This window comes from Uloborus diversus, chromosome 4, assembly GCF_026930045.1.
Source record: "Uloborus diversus isolate 005 chromosome 4, Udiv.v.3.1, whole genome shotgun sequence".
In the NCBI taxonomy this organism is placed as follows: domain Eukaryota; kingdom Metazoa; phylum Arthropoda; class Arachnida; order Araneae; family Uloboridae; genus Uloborus; species Uloborus diversus.
The window spans coordinates 14022469-14037226 of record NC_072734.1 but is presented as its reverse complement, the minus strand read 5'-3'; the positions used below and the strand labels follow the sequence as shown (position 1 = coordinate 14037226).

The window sequence follows — 14758 nt, the reverse complement described above, 5'->3', positions numbered from 1 at the left end:
GAATTAAGACTAGACCATCGTAGTCTTAATACACAAAACAAAACATAAAACAGATATTTTAGCTGTATACTGTAATGATTAAAAATTATAAACGTGCATCTGTTATGCATTAGTTTTTTTTTTAATAAATTGTTTGAAAAAAAAAAAAAATGCATAAAACTTTGCTGAAAGCACTTAACAAAATAAAAGCAAATGATTTTTATAGGTTTAGTTAATTTAAAAATAAATTTGGGGCCCCCATTAAATTCGTGGCCCAAGCGCTCATGTGCCTTTGTACACTAGGACGGGTCACTGAAAAAATGTCATATTTAACAAAATTTATGATATATACTCGCATATATAGGTAACTGATTAATATTTCTAATCATGATGTATATGACAGATCTACTAGAAAAAATAAGATACAATTTCGGGGCTTATGTCAAAGCGGGGCCTGTGGGACATAATTTGCCCTCTCTTTGTTTAGGCAAGAGTCACTGAGAAAATATTCATTCCACATAAAAAGTCAACTTTTTATTTATCTAAACCATGACATAAGGCACGTCTGGCGAAAAAGAAAACGAATTAAAATTTTGGGGCCTATGTCAAAGCGGGGCCTGGGTATCATAAACCCTCCATTGATCCCGAAGAGGTATTGATTGTATCCCTGAACAAATATTTGGTCTTTAAAAAAATTATGATTTATTAAGCCAACTTGTTTAAGCATTCAAACCAAGATATGCGACAATATTGGTGAAAACCAAAAATTGAAATTTGGGGCCTATGTCAAAGCGGGGCCTGGGGCGGACCGCCCCCTCCGCCCCTCCTTCGGTACGCCACTGTGCGTGTGTGTTGTGTTTGTGTGTATGTGTATTTGTGTCCGTGTGCAGGCATGAGTGTGTGAGTGAGTGCAGGTGTGTATGTATGCATGTGTATGTAGGATATGAATGCAACCTGGAGACAGCTTTCACTATAGGAGCAGCATCATCTGGAGCCGGTCGACAATGATGCTGCAGAGGGTGCTGGGGGGAAAATAAAATGATAGCACGTCAAAACAGTCAAGTACGAACAATAAGCAATCATGATTGCTCAATAAAGTTATTGCATCAAGAACTAATTAAATTAGTGCCCATTTTTAGTTGCAGAGTGTAATTGGGATTAAGTGCAGAAAACAATACTTGTGGTTGAAACTATCTCTTCTTATTTTCTCAATGGTGATTTTATACAATGATCTCCTCGGCGGCGAGCTATTTAGATATGAAATATGAAATTGGAAAATAATTTTTCTTGAAGCATTGACAATTTAGTAAACTTGTAAAACCATTATTGATAAATTTGTAATATGACTAATGAAGAGTCATTTATCTAATCAAGGTTCCATTAATTTAAACGTAAGGTTTGCTGACTAAGTTTACAATTTTAAAATGCCTAATCGAGAGCATTACGGCAAACAGCCGTCTCGGCTGACCAAGAAAATAAAAATATGGCGCTTTGAATGAGAGAGCATCTGAGCAACCAAAACAACATATATAGTCAGCCAAAGTCATTTGCATGGATTTCAAGACATGTATTTCAGGTGCGCATTTCCGAATGTTGGAACGGCGATCAATCAAATGAAAAAGGAACTTTGTCATTTCATGATGTAAGGCATGCATGTGTCTAAGATTGGGAAATATGTTACAATCATTGAATTAGCATTTGTGAATTTGCAACCTAAATGAAAACTGGGATTTAATTCAAGCCAAATGTATCAAAATAAACGTAAAGAATTTATAATATTGTTTAACAAGATAAGCAAGATTAAATCCAGGATAGCCCATTGAGATTCTTGCACCTTAATCCAAGAGAACCAACCAAAAAATAAGCTCTACAGTCGAGCCTCAATAACTCAAACACGCTTAAAATGAATTACTGCTAGGATGAACTTCCTTTGCAATCCCCAACCTATTGTTTGTTGTTTTTTGTTCGGATGAAACAAACTACGAATCAGATGACTTGATTTTAAAAGTCTGTGGGGTTGGTTTAACCAAGTTTAGCTGCACACATTTTATTTATATACATTGTGGAATAAATGATTTCTGCCTGGAGTGGCATGAAAATATTTCTGTGACAACTTTTGATTTCAGTCTTAGCCTTAAAAGGCCATTCTAGAACAACTCTAGGACATATTGAGAATCATAGTTCCCTGGACTGGCAAAAACACTTTTAACCTGAAATCCTTGAAATAATTTTTAAAGTTGAAGTTTTGAAAACTTCTCACTGTTATAATAAGTAGAAGAAAACAATTTTAACTTAAGGGTTTTTTTTTAATAGATGCTAATAATTGGTTTTGTTTATCCAATTCTTTCAATTACTCAAACTCAAATTTAAAAAACTCCAATTTTTGTACGTTTCTTTTTAAGGAACTTTAAAATTGAAATTAATTTATGATTCAAATGAGTTTTCATATATAAACAGCCTCTATTTTATAAATTTACTCTTCTTTATTAGGTTTAAAGATGGAAAGCCCATTACTCCAAATAGCCATTATGTTGTTGAAGAAGATGAAGATGGAAATATCACATTATCTTTCGACAAAGTGACTGCTGCTGATGCTGGAACGTATTCCATTTTAGCTTCCAGTGATGAAGGAGAAGCCAAATCAGAGGCCCCTGTTACGAGTGAGTGCTAATGCTTAGTTTTATATAGTGGAATTTTGATTATCCAGACCGGTATTTGTTACGCTGCAGTACAGTGGCTCACAGTCTAAGGGCGATTTGGCTCCTCAAGAGCTCAAAAAACAAGATAATAATATAATAATAAGTTAATCTGAATTCTGAAATTTTGAAGTCAAATTATGTGTTTCGCAATCACGAGTTGCAAAAGGACCCTACTCATTAAGGCTATTGCTTTTCCCAAGCCTACTCTTCCTCTTGGGCAGTTACGTGTGTACAGTTGTGTGTGTGTATGCACGTAGGCGTGTGTGTATGCACATAGGCGTGTGTGTATGCACATAGGGGGCGTGTGTGTATGCACGTAGGCGTGTATGTGTGTAAAGGCGTGTGTGTGTGTATAAGCATGCGTGTGTTAGGACATGGACGCCACGGACCAGTAGATGCAGAATCCAGGGAAGAATGCTCAGGACCGTATGAGCCGTGCCTGCAGAGGACGGTGGGCGGTGGTGCTGTAGAGGCCACTGCTCCAGCTGAAAAATCAGCGTAACGTCAAGGACGGTCAGGTGAGAACAATAAGCAATCGTGATTGCTCAAAAAAAAAAAAGCAGTGAATATCAAAATCCAAAACCTATACAAAACCAATGGCTAAGAGTTCAGACAAGAAATCATAAGTGAAAAAGAGAAGCAAATTAAAGTTCAGGAGCTTCCTCCTCATTCCTCAGTTAAACCTGAAGAAAGTATTTCATCATTCTTCACAAAATTTATGGATTTTCAAGTTTTCTTTCTTTCTTTTTTTTTTTTTTTAATTTTAAGTATCTGCTTTTCATTCCCCTAGCTTCCAATTCAAAAAGGAAAATAATTTCATAAAAAATGTCATTTTTGTTTTTTAAAATATACATCAATGATCTTTGTCAAATATTTTTCTTCTGTTACCTATCAGTTTGTATCGGAAAAGAAAAAAAACCCTAATTAAGGTACTGTTTGTTTATTTTTTAGTTTAAGAGTGATTGGATAATATTCTTTGTCCCATAGATTTTACTTCAAATTTAAAGTTGGCATTTAGTTTTCAATAATATTATTATTCATTAGCGCCAAGTAATGATTTTTTCAAGAAAGGGGGGGGGGCGCATTCATGTTGGTCAGTCTATAAAGGGAAGGGATGAGCTAAACATTTTTGAGAGCCACTGCTCTAGTCAGTTCAAACTAAAAGAATATGAATTTGTTCTTTGTGATTTTATTACTTTTTTAAATTTCTTCTAGCAATACCAGCTGGAAAGAAACCTGAATTTGTTCAAGAACTTGAAAAGCAAGATCTTGTTGAAGGGCAACCTTTGCAGTTAAAAGCGAAAGTGTCCGGAAAACCAACTTCCATCAAATGGTAATTGATTACTTTGCACACGTTTTAAAACTGCTCATTTGATGAAACATTGAAATTATGGTTTACACTCAACATGGAAGCTGGAAGGAGACAAATGTTCTAAGAAATTGCAAACTTAACAATGACAGTAATATTTTACCACTAATAAATAGTAGGGCTGCGGGATGTAGGAATTTTTACATCGTAATGCATCAGTAGCCTTGCCTCGCGATGCATCATAATGTAATTCAAGCAGTTTAAATTAAAAAGATATTAATTACTCATTGACATAAAAAAGGTAAATGCATAATTTCAAATTTAACTCATAAAATATTCAACAAAATATTGAAAATGTTTTTTTAAAAATTTTAATCTATGAAAATGATGATTATTTACTGTGGCAGAAATTCTAACTGTTTTTTTTTATAGCTGCACTTAAAAATTGCTTGTCTAAATTTTACAAAACATATTCAAGATAAAAATGAAATTTATACAAGATGAATACAAACCAATAGCACTAGCAAGAAATAATCTGCAAGAAAAAAAAAGCATTATATTAAGAAGTAATAAACAATGTGGTAGCACTATATCCCCAGAAATAGAAATGTATATGTTAATGGTATATTATAAGCTTACTTTATTTCATTTGAAGCTTAATCAGGGCCGGATTTGGAAGTGTGGAGGCCCCGGGGCAACGAAGGAGTGGAGGCCCCTAATGGGTTCGAAAAGATCATCATATTTCCGAAAATATCCGATACTTTGTATGTATCCGAATATTTTGATATACATTTATATATCCGATATTTTCGACCCATGCAAGTTAGGATATTTTGTAAAAAAATTATTGTGGGGGACTCCTTTGTTGTGGAGGCCCCGGGGCAGTAGCCCAGCCTGCCCTCCCCTAAATCCGGCCCTGAGCTTAATTATCGCGGTGAATATAACTTGAATAAATTTAAATAATATAATGAGTTTTTTTACTGAAAACTGATTTTTATTATAGATTTCTATAATGATTGAACTAAATATTGCAAGCTCTTTCAGATTGTGAATTCTTTTTTTTTTTTTTTTTTTTTTTTGAGCAAAAAAGCGGTGGGGGAGGGGGGAGGGGAAAAAGGGTAGGCATACTTAGATTCAGGGGGTAATTTTACATTAAAAGCAGCAAGAATGCTGTTGGAAGCATTTTTAAGGGATTTTGCCATACAAGTTGAGGTTAGTTAGTTAAGCATTTATATAAATATATTTATATTATTACTAATTTATTACATTTCTATAATAAAGTTACCATGGCTTTGAACAATAAGAAGCCTGTAGATGTTGTTTACATTGATTTTCAAAAAGCTTTCGATAAGGTACCGCATGTTGCTCTACTTAGCAAATTAGCTGATGTAGGAATAGGAGGAAAAACTTTCATTTGGGTAAAAAACTGGCTGACCGGAAGGAAACAAAGGGTAGTTGTAAGGGGAAATTATTCTAATTGGAGTGAGGTCTTAAGCGGGGTTCCTCAAGGATCAGTGGCCTGTTTTGTTCATTGTCTTTATGAACGATATTCACAAAAATATTTCTGGCAACATGAATTGTTTTGCTGATGATGTCAAAGTTATGGGGACTGTAGAAAATGAAGCACAAGCAAATCAGCTGCAAGAGGATCTAGATCATATTACGGAGTGGGCAGATAAATGGGGTATGGCTGTTAATGTTGGGAAATGTCAAGTGCTACATTTAGGGCATGGAAGTAAGTGTACAAGTTATTATTTGCAAGGTTCAGTCATTAGTCAGGCAGACAAAGTTACTGATCTGGGGGTCTTGATAAGTCAGGATTTAAAGTTTAGCCAACAGTGCAGCATTGCTAGTAACAAAGTCAATAAGATGCTTGGGTTTATCAATAGATCTATTTGAAACAAATCTAAAGAAGTTCTTCTGCCCTTATATAGAAGTTTGGTAAGACCCCATTTGGAGTATGCTGTTCAGTTTTGGTCTCCTTATCTTAAGAAAGACATTAATGTATTGGAAAGGGTTCAAAGGCGGGCTACATGGCTAATAAGTGGATTTTCCCACTTAGATTATGATTCCAGGCTTAGAAGACTAAAAATGTACAGCCTTGAGCAAAGAAGAGAACGAGGGGACATGATTCAGTTGTTTAAATTTATTAAAATGAAAGATGTTACGGGGCTGAAGTTTAGCACTGAAAACAGGACAAGGGGTCATTGTTTTAAGCTATTTAAATCTCAGGCTAACATGGATGTTAGGAAAAATTATTATTTTAGCAGGGTAGTGGAACCTTGGAACAGTTTACCGGAAGAGGTGGTAATGAGCATGGGAGTAGACAGTTTTAAGAGGGCCATTGATCTTCACTGGAGATTGTAAATTGACTAAGACCAGTCTAGCTGGACCCAGAGCCTGTTGCTGGTCGTCACTTTTGTATTTATTTGTATTTGTATTTATAATTCATAGTTTATAATGAAACCAGTTTTATTGTATCTGTAAAAAATACTAATATTTAGCATACATGTAATATATATATTCTACTACTTGCAAAATTCAATGATTATAAAGAGTAATAAGAAATCCTAATGCATAGTAATCAAAACACTGAATGTATAAATACTTTCGTATAAGAACAATTTCTTCTGTAAAATTTGGTAAGTTAATGCAAATAAACACAGTATTTTCTTTAAAAAAATCACACTAATTCATTAGGGACCAAAAGCATATTTAGTTCATTATTTTAGTCAATAATCAACACCAACTTCCGGTTGAAAAAAAAAACCTTCAAGTAAAAACCTCTAAAAGAATAACAATCACAATGATCTGTTTTACATTTAAAGGATTCTCATCATTGAGGTGGGAAGTGGAAATGTTGCTACTTTTAGACAACAAAGATTCACTCCTCCTTTCTACCCTCCCTGACTAACGTACCTATTTATATCTTCTCAGGCAGAAGGATGGGGAGGACATATTGGCAGGTGATCATGTACGTCTCATGGAGGAGCCTGATGGTTCAATTGCGCTCTTGATTGATAAGGTGAATAAGAATGATGCTGGCAAGTACACTGTTATTGCCTCTAATGCTGAGGGCAAAGCTCGTTCTGCATCTTTAGTTCAAGTACAAGGTGAGAATGTAATTTGTTTAACTACTTGGTAAACTTTCAAAGTGAGTCACGAGGATGCTAAAGTGATCAGTCGTCTATCTAAATTAGTTTTGCCAGGTGCTCTCCTAATGCCCGTCATTTCAAATTGTTCCATGGTGGGGGGGGGGGGGCATGTTGTAAAGAGCATATACAATGCACATTTTATCAGAAAACAAAAAAAAAATCTTTCCCACTTTTATGCAATAACATTCATTTTTCAAAGCTGGGAGATGTTGCAATTGATCCCTCTGATGCCTCTGAATGACAGGCCTGACTTCCTTCCCCTCCCTTAATAAACTTTATTAAATGCTTAATATCTGTACCCCAGAGCCAGACTGAGGTAAGTCCGAGAATTGCGATTTTCAGTTTATTAGTGAATTGTTTGTAGATTCCTATTTCACATCGAACCATGTAACGTAATTCTAAAAAATAAATCTTTTTCAATTTTTTAGCAGGATTAAAAGAGCGTGCGTCCCATCTTTTACATACACCAGGAAAAAAGTTTCCTTTCCTGTCCTGAGTATCCCTTTCCTGTAAAATTATCATAATGTGACTTACGTCCTTCTGGTTCTGAGGTACAGATATAAGGAACAAATAATTTTAAAATAAACAAAATTTAAGAAGAAATGTATAACAGTGAACTCCCAACTTATCCAGTCTTTAACACTTTAAAAAAGAAAAAAAAAGTGGTGATAATTTTCTGAGTTTAGAAGAATGCACCCATTTTAACCTTATTTGTACACAATCTATTTTTAGACATCGCTGCTTTTTTCCTTTCCCCTCCCTTCCAGTGACATCAAAGCTTTCAATATTTTCAAAACCTGTTTAGTGTAAAACCTAATTTTCACATTTACACTTCTTTCTCATGTAAGTGGCTGGACCCGTTAAATTTATTACTACAACATGCTTCCTCGAAATGCTTAATATATTTCAAAAGAAACAAATTATGGAAAAATCACTGAAAAGACACTTAACTCATTCCTGTATTAAATTTCTCATGCATTTATCACGGACATGGTTGGAGTGAACCTTACAAGTAAGTTGCTTACATCTAACCCAAAAAATTTAGGTTTCTTGAATTTGGCTCTCAGTTGGATTTGGGCTCCAGTTGCAATTTCCTCCTACAAAACGAATTTGGATTTTCAGTAAATAAATTACCCCAACTGCCGGCAGGTACTCTTGAAAGAAAAAAATTGAAAATGAAGCTACTGAGCCATTCCATTGTTTCGTGTGGAACAAAAAGGTGCTTAAATTCTACCAACATTTTGTCATGTTTCCTAATATTTTAATGAAACAGGTGTAAGCAATTTTTTTAATCTTAACATTTAATACAAATATACTCCTGTCACAGTTATATTTTTATTAAACAATTTTCTTGCTTAAAAAAAATTATTTCTTTGCATGCGTCATGTCCAGGACATCCAAAGTCAACCTCTTGTAACTTGCTTATGAATTAATTAATATTTTTTCTCTATAAGTATATTATTGTTAAAATAAGTTGTAGATTTTTAGAGCAAACGTTGCAATGTAAAGGAAACATATCTCATTTGTTAAGAAACAATACCTTTGAAAAAATTATGTATTGAGCCATTTCACGGAAAAATAGTCACTTTGACCACATGTGGCGACTCATGTATTTCACTAAAAAGTAATTATTTAAAAAAGCAATGACAAAATCTTTGCTTAAGGTATCACACATTCATTTGTAATTTGTTAAGCAATAAAATTTGTATCATTGTTCATTGAATTTTTTTTTTTTTTTTTTTAATGAGGCATCACGTGCAGGACAAAAATACTGTTCGCCGTGAAATAGCCCTACTAAAGCTCAAGTTCGAATCTGTGGAATTGTACACTTAAAAATTTTTCCATTTTAAGTGACTGGGGGGACTTGGGATCCCGTGAGAGCTCTCCTGGGGTAAAGAGGAAAAAACCACTCCTACATGTTTTTTGTGTACTCTAACTTGATTTGAATTCGTTTGCAGTAATGAGCCATTTGTTCTTAGCTTCTACCGCAGTTATGGTTTTTAGTTATGCTTTGTGTGAAGGTTGCTGATTTTTGTAGCAGTTGTATACACTAGTATCATTTTCTATCTATTTTCCGGATCATCCGCAAAATTCATGAATCAGTTGTTACTATACCATCCTACTCTGCAGATAATGGGAAGTTAACTTTTTTTTTTAAGTTTAAAATAGTTATGGTTTTTAGGTAATCATTCTTAAACAAGCATCACTATGAATACACTGCCTGTCTTTCACTTGCAAAATATATGAACATATGTCCTGTAAGACAAATTAGGAATTCAAACTTGGTGAAAAGTATAACAAAATTTTAATTCAAGTAATTAGTAATGCATTATTATTATAAACTATTTGGAAAAATAGCAGAGCAAATCTGGGAATTTAGGAGTCAACCCCTCTATAACCCATGTTTCTAATTCTCATTGCCAATTCTAATATAGTAGTTTCTGTACATGTAAGGACTGTTAGGATCAAACCAGAAGCAGAATTCTTGCTGTGCTAGGCCTATGGGTTTTTAAGATATGAAAATGTTCTGAAAATTTTTGAAAAGGAAAGAGAAAATATTGTGTATTTATCTATTATTGATACTTTCTATTTAGCTGTCAAGAAACCAACAGTAGAATCTTCTTTGGAACCCTTGACTCTAAAAGATGGTGAAACTGGAGAGCTAAAAGCTAAAATATCAGGAGAACCCAAGCCTACTATCAAATGGTTGGTTCTTAATTTTTATTCATATTTTTACTAGTATGCAGTGTTGGAAACTTTTTAAATAATTCTATCTTGTTTTTACGTTCATGTTTAGTGAATATTTTGTTCCTTAAAGTAAATAAATAAATAAATAATTGGAGGGCTTCGGAGATGAAGGGGTTATGTAACAAAATCCTAATTTAGAGTATTTTGGTTCAAAGTTTTATCGTTACAACTTTTTTGTGTTCTGGTTTTGTCGTTAAGTGAGCGTACAAAATTAGTCTAATGACACTTTTTTTTAATATACCAAGTTTTATTTTCTTACCTGTATCCATAATATATATTTTTATGCATTTTGTGTACATAACCCCTTCATCCACAAATATTTTTTTTTAAATCTAAACTATTTAAAGAATGAATGTGATAAGAGGTAAATAATTTCAATTGTTGCAATGCTCTATATTTGGCTTGAAAGAAAAGGATACAAAGTGAACTAATTTGAGCCATTGCATAACAAAAACAAAATATCTTAGCGTATATAATTTGAAATATTTGACTAAAATCTAAAAATTAAACCAATTTCATCTAAGCTGATCAATCAGAATAACTAAAGAAAACTTGAATTTGCTTCTTATATTGCAAATAAACTTTTATACATCCATGTGCACCGTTATTGCAAACAAAACCATTTCCAAAATGTTTCTTTCAAATTTGTTGAAGAAAAATCAGGGGTTCTACGAAAGAAAGTGGGCATAAAAAAGAGTTCCACATATCAAAGAAATTAAGAAACGCTGTTCTACATGGATCTATTTCACACCATCTCTAAACCACACGCTTTCCCTTAAAGTAGTCTTTTTTTTGTTGAAGAATCATTAGATCATCAGTTTTACCGCAATGGTTACCCATATCTATAACTATGATTTTTTTACTTGATTTGCCATTAATATCTCAATATTGCTCTGGTAAATATATGTTTTGGTGTTTTCTCAATACCATTTCAATTCAGCCAAAATATCTTGAACTCATATTTTCATTAACAACCAAACAATTCTAAATTTATTACAACATTATTTATTGCAACATTAATTTTACGATATAATTTATTTCAATATTAATTGCAGTAAATAACTTGAGTAAAAGAGTTTAATTTTTAACTTATCATTTGCTAGTTGAAGTTTGTCAATGTTTATAGTTTTTATTATTATTATGAAGAATGGCGTACGGATTTTCGATGACTAGTACTTGAAAGTTTTAGAATCAGTTGAATTTAAAAGAAAAAGGTGCTGCAAATATATTTCAGACCTATCATAACACCCACCTGCTGAATGCATGAAGGAGTTATGTTACTATGATTAGTTCAGACTCCATTGCAAGAAGAGGTTAATTGCGCATAACCCTTTCATCCTCTATGGCTTTAGCAGAAAAATGTTACATACTGTCCAACCACGGATTGCATGGAATTTTCAAATGTCCAGATAAGACAATTCTATGTGAATAAGGGGGAAAAGTAAAAATTTGATGCGGGTATTCCGCTCATTTGAATGAGACTCTGCTTCTGCAAAAGCTGACATCGGTAAAAAATCAAAGATTCGTCCATTTCCGGGTGTAAAACAGATGTCTGTCTTTCCATACAATCCGTGGTCAGACAGTATCCCCTTCATCTTCATATCTTTGTTTTTAGCTGTATTGAAATATTCAGATTTTGTTACATAACAGTTCTGCATATAACTATTTCATCTATTGAATTAGATTGTTTTTTCAAAAAATGTAACATAGCCCCTTCATTCTCCAAATCACCTCTTTTTTCTTAATTACTGCAATGCAGATATCTATTTATAAAAATGAATAAATAAATAAAAACAAATAATCACATTTAAACTGAGTAAGTTCTACTGTGCATATATAATTAATGATTTGAATTCAGATTATATTCACAATAAAATCGGCAAAATATGTCTGCAAATATGCACTAAAAAGTTTTAAAATATTAACTAAAAAATCAAAAACTGTACGCTAAAATGTTTTAGTTCACTCAAATAGAAATTTTACCATTTGAATAAAAACAGGTATGGCCTTTTTATTCTTGTATTTTTTATATTCTTTTATTTGTTATATGCTTTAATGTCAAAAGGAGTAAAAATATGCAATTGCATGTACACATATAAATTTGCATATAATCCTAGCTCTTATGAATGATGCATTATGATCTACTTCAATGTCCAGTTCTGATTGTCTTATGAAGAACATTAGTTTGTTGAACGAACTGCAAAATAGGTGGTTTTAGAATTGCATTAAGAGTTAAGAATTGGGTAAATATTTAATAACTATAACTTATTCTACATCGTTAAAATAGTTTTTAAAAACAAATTTTTAATTTTTATGAGCGGAACCATTTTTTGTAATGTTAATATTGAAAATATCTTTTTCAGCATTATTGTTAGTTGATTCTTTTCATGTATAAATTTATTTTTGTACATATTTCAGGATAAAAGATGATAAGGAAATGAAACCATCTAATCGTGTGGAGAGCATTGAAAAGCCAGATGGAACTGTAGCTTTGGTGATCAAAAATTGTCGTCCCGAAGATGCTGGTACATACACCATTGTGGCTGAAAATTTGAAAGGAGAAGTTAAAAGCACTGCACCTGTTGTCGTCAATCGTAAGTTTTTAAATTTATGATTTGTGCATTATTAGAGAATAATATTTGCAACTGAACAATGACAAAAAAATACATTGCATTGTTTTTAATGATTCATACCATTTGTTTTGTGCATCTAGTTTTAAAAAACTCCCCTTTACACAATATTTTTTACTGATATTTTTTCAATCTCGTACCTTGCACAGCATACTCAAATAGCATGTTTAGAGTGGCATCTTGAAATTGCAGCAAAGTTTAATACAGTGGTTCTCAACCTGGAAGGTGCACCCGCTAGGGAAGGGGGGGCATAGGTAAATTTCAAGGGAGGCATAAGTGTACAAAAAGTAAAATATAAAGTAAAGCAAACAATAATTCTCTCAATTTTGTGGTTGCATAGGAATGTTAAATAACGTGTCAGCCCTCTCATTATTGTTTTGAAACTGACTGATGTGCACATCAACCTCACCTAGATCCCAGATTACTTCAAAAAAATTCATATTTATTACTTTGCTGCTTGGACTTCATATTTCTAACAATAAGGTCAAAATAAAGTTTTGTGTAGTAATTTTAAATTTGGTGTGTGAAAGTGTCTTGATTTTTATTTAATAACTAGTTCCAATTTCCTATTATACTAGTTGTATTTACCTCATATGGTAGTGTTGGGAAGGGGAGCGTTGGTGGCCAAAGGGTGTCAGGTCAAAGGATGTCAGTGTTCAAAGGGAACGTGAAGCCTGAAAGGTTGAGACCCCCTTGTTTAATATATTTATTTATATTTTGATTTTTTTTTCACATTTCTGCATAAAACCTTTTGTTTTATTACTAAGATGTGTATCAATATTGGTAAGAAATGTATTATTTAGCAAGTGAAGCACTGTATAAGAAGTGTCTGCCACCCTACCAATTAATAGACTTTTTCACTATTGCTTCAGTATCTGAGATTAAGCTCCAACTAGTGCTATATACAGTTGGACCCAAATTTAAAGATTTCATCGGGACAAAAATTGTTGTACGTTAAATCAGGGTTATTTATAATATCGGCTTGCAAAGAAAATTACACTTACTTTTATCTAAAAGCCCTAATAAGCATCTGTAAAAAAAATATCCATAATTAGAATGTCTGCACTTTTTATTCTGCATTCGGCGACTTATTACACACTAATTAATTTGAAATTTTATTGCACTGAGTAATAGATTTTAACAATTTTCTTGTAGTTCTCTTTCAACTTTATGGAGGGGAAAAAATACTTTGTCATTTACAACCTTCTGCATGAGATATGTTTTTAGTTTCCATTCCATATAAAGCATTAGAAAAAGTAACAGTTTTAATGAGAGTTTCATTATTGCTTTCTGCGTCAGAATCGCTATTCTTTGCTTGCCCCCTCGCCTGTCAACCGTCAAACATTGCTGATTCCAAGAATAGTCTTTTTCTGCTTCGGACAAGACGGATATATCATTTGGAAAACAATTCAATATTTCCTAACTCAAATTAACGAAAAAAAAAAATCCTTCTGTTAAAAAAATTTGTTGACTTGGGATTTATTATTTGGTAAATTCGGGGTTTTGCCTTCATTTTAGTCGGGGAAAAAAATGTGCTAAATAGCGAAATTCGTTAAATAGAGGTCCGACTGAAAAAGGATTGTTGGTATTTATCCTTACTTACGTTGTGTAATGCATGAAAATATTAAGATAGAATATTGATAGCAAGCAGGGGGCTCTCTAATTCTATCGTGTATATATATATATATATATATATATATATATATATATATATATATATATATATATATATATATATATATAATTAGTCAATGAGTGGTTCTTTTTGTTTCCTTTTCTTTTATGTGTTATGTTTACTTTTTATTTTCGACATTATTTGATAAGTTTAACCCACTTTTCTTTGTAGAGGCTCCTACATTCCAGAAACAATTAGGACCTGTGAGTGTTGTGGAAGGGTATCCAGCCAAATTGGAGGCCAAGTTATCTGGCTCACCCCTACCAGATACTAAATGGTGATTATTTTCTTCCTTTTCTTCTGATTACAGATCTTTGATACAAACATATTTTCCTGCCAACCATTTTTAACAAGTCAAAACAGACACCAAATGGAGCAATTTTTATCCTCCTGTGGATGAAGAAATATATATATATATATATATATATATATATATATATATATATATATATATCAGTAAAATATTATAACTTTTTGCTATTCTAAATCCAGTTAGTTGTTTTTTTCTGACCTGTACAAGTTGGGCAGAGTTCTTGGTTTACAGGATGATATGTGAACGCCTG

At 32.8% G+C, this 14758-nt stretch overlaps 1 protein-coding gene across 4 annotated transcripts in view; it reads left to right on the top strand.

Moving 5' to 3' along the window:
• The window catches only part of LOC129221576 (obscurin-like), a 294822-nt gene that overhangs the window by 201428 nt on the left and 78636 nt on the right, over positions 1-14758 (top strand). For all 4 annotated transcript variants that reach the window (XM_054856083.1, XM_054856082.1, XM_054856081.1 and 1 more), the window contains 6 exons: positions 2470-2639; positions 3894-4011; positions 6925-7100; positions 9737-9848; positions 12309-12484; positions 14367-14472. In XM_054856083.1, the coding sequence (XP_054712058.1) occupies positions 2470-2639; positions 3894-4011; positions 6925-7100; positions 9737-9848; positions 12309-12484; positions 14367-14472 (858 nt within the window). The remainder of the gene's footprint in view (positions 1-2469; positions 2640-3893; positions 4012-6924; positions 7101-9736; positions 9849-12308; positions 12485-14366; positions 14473-14758) is intronic.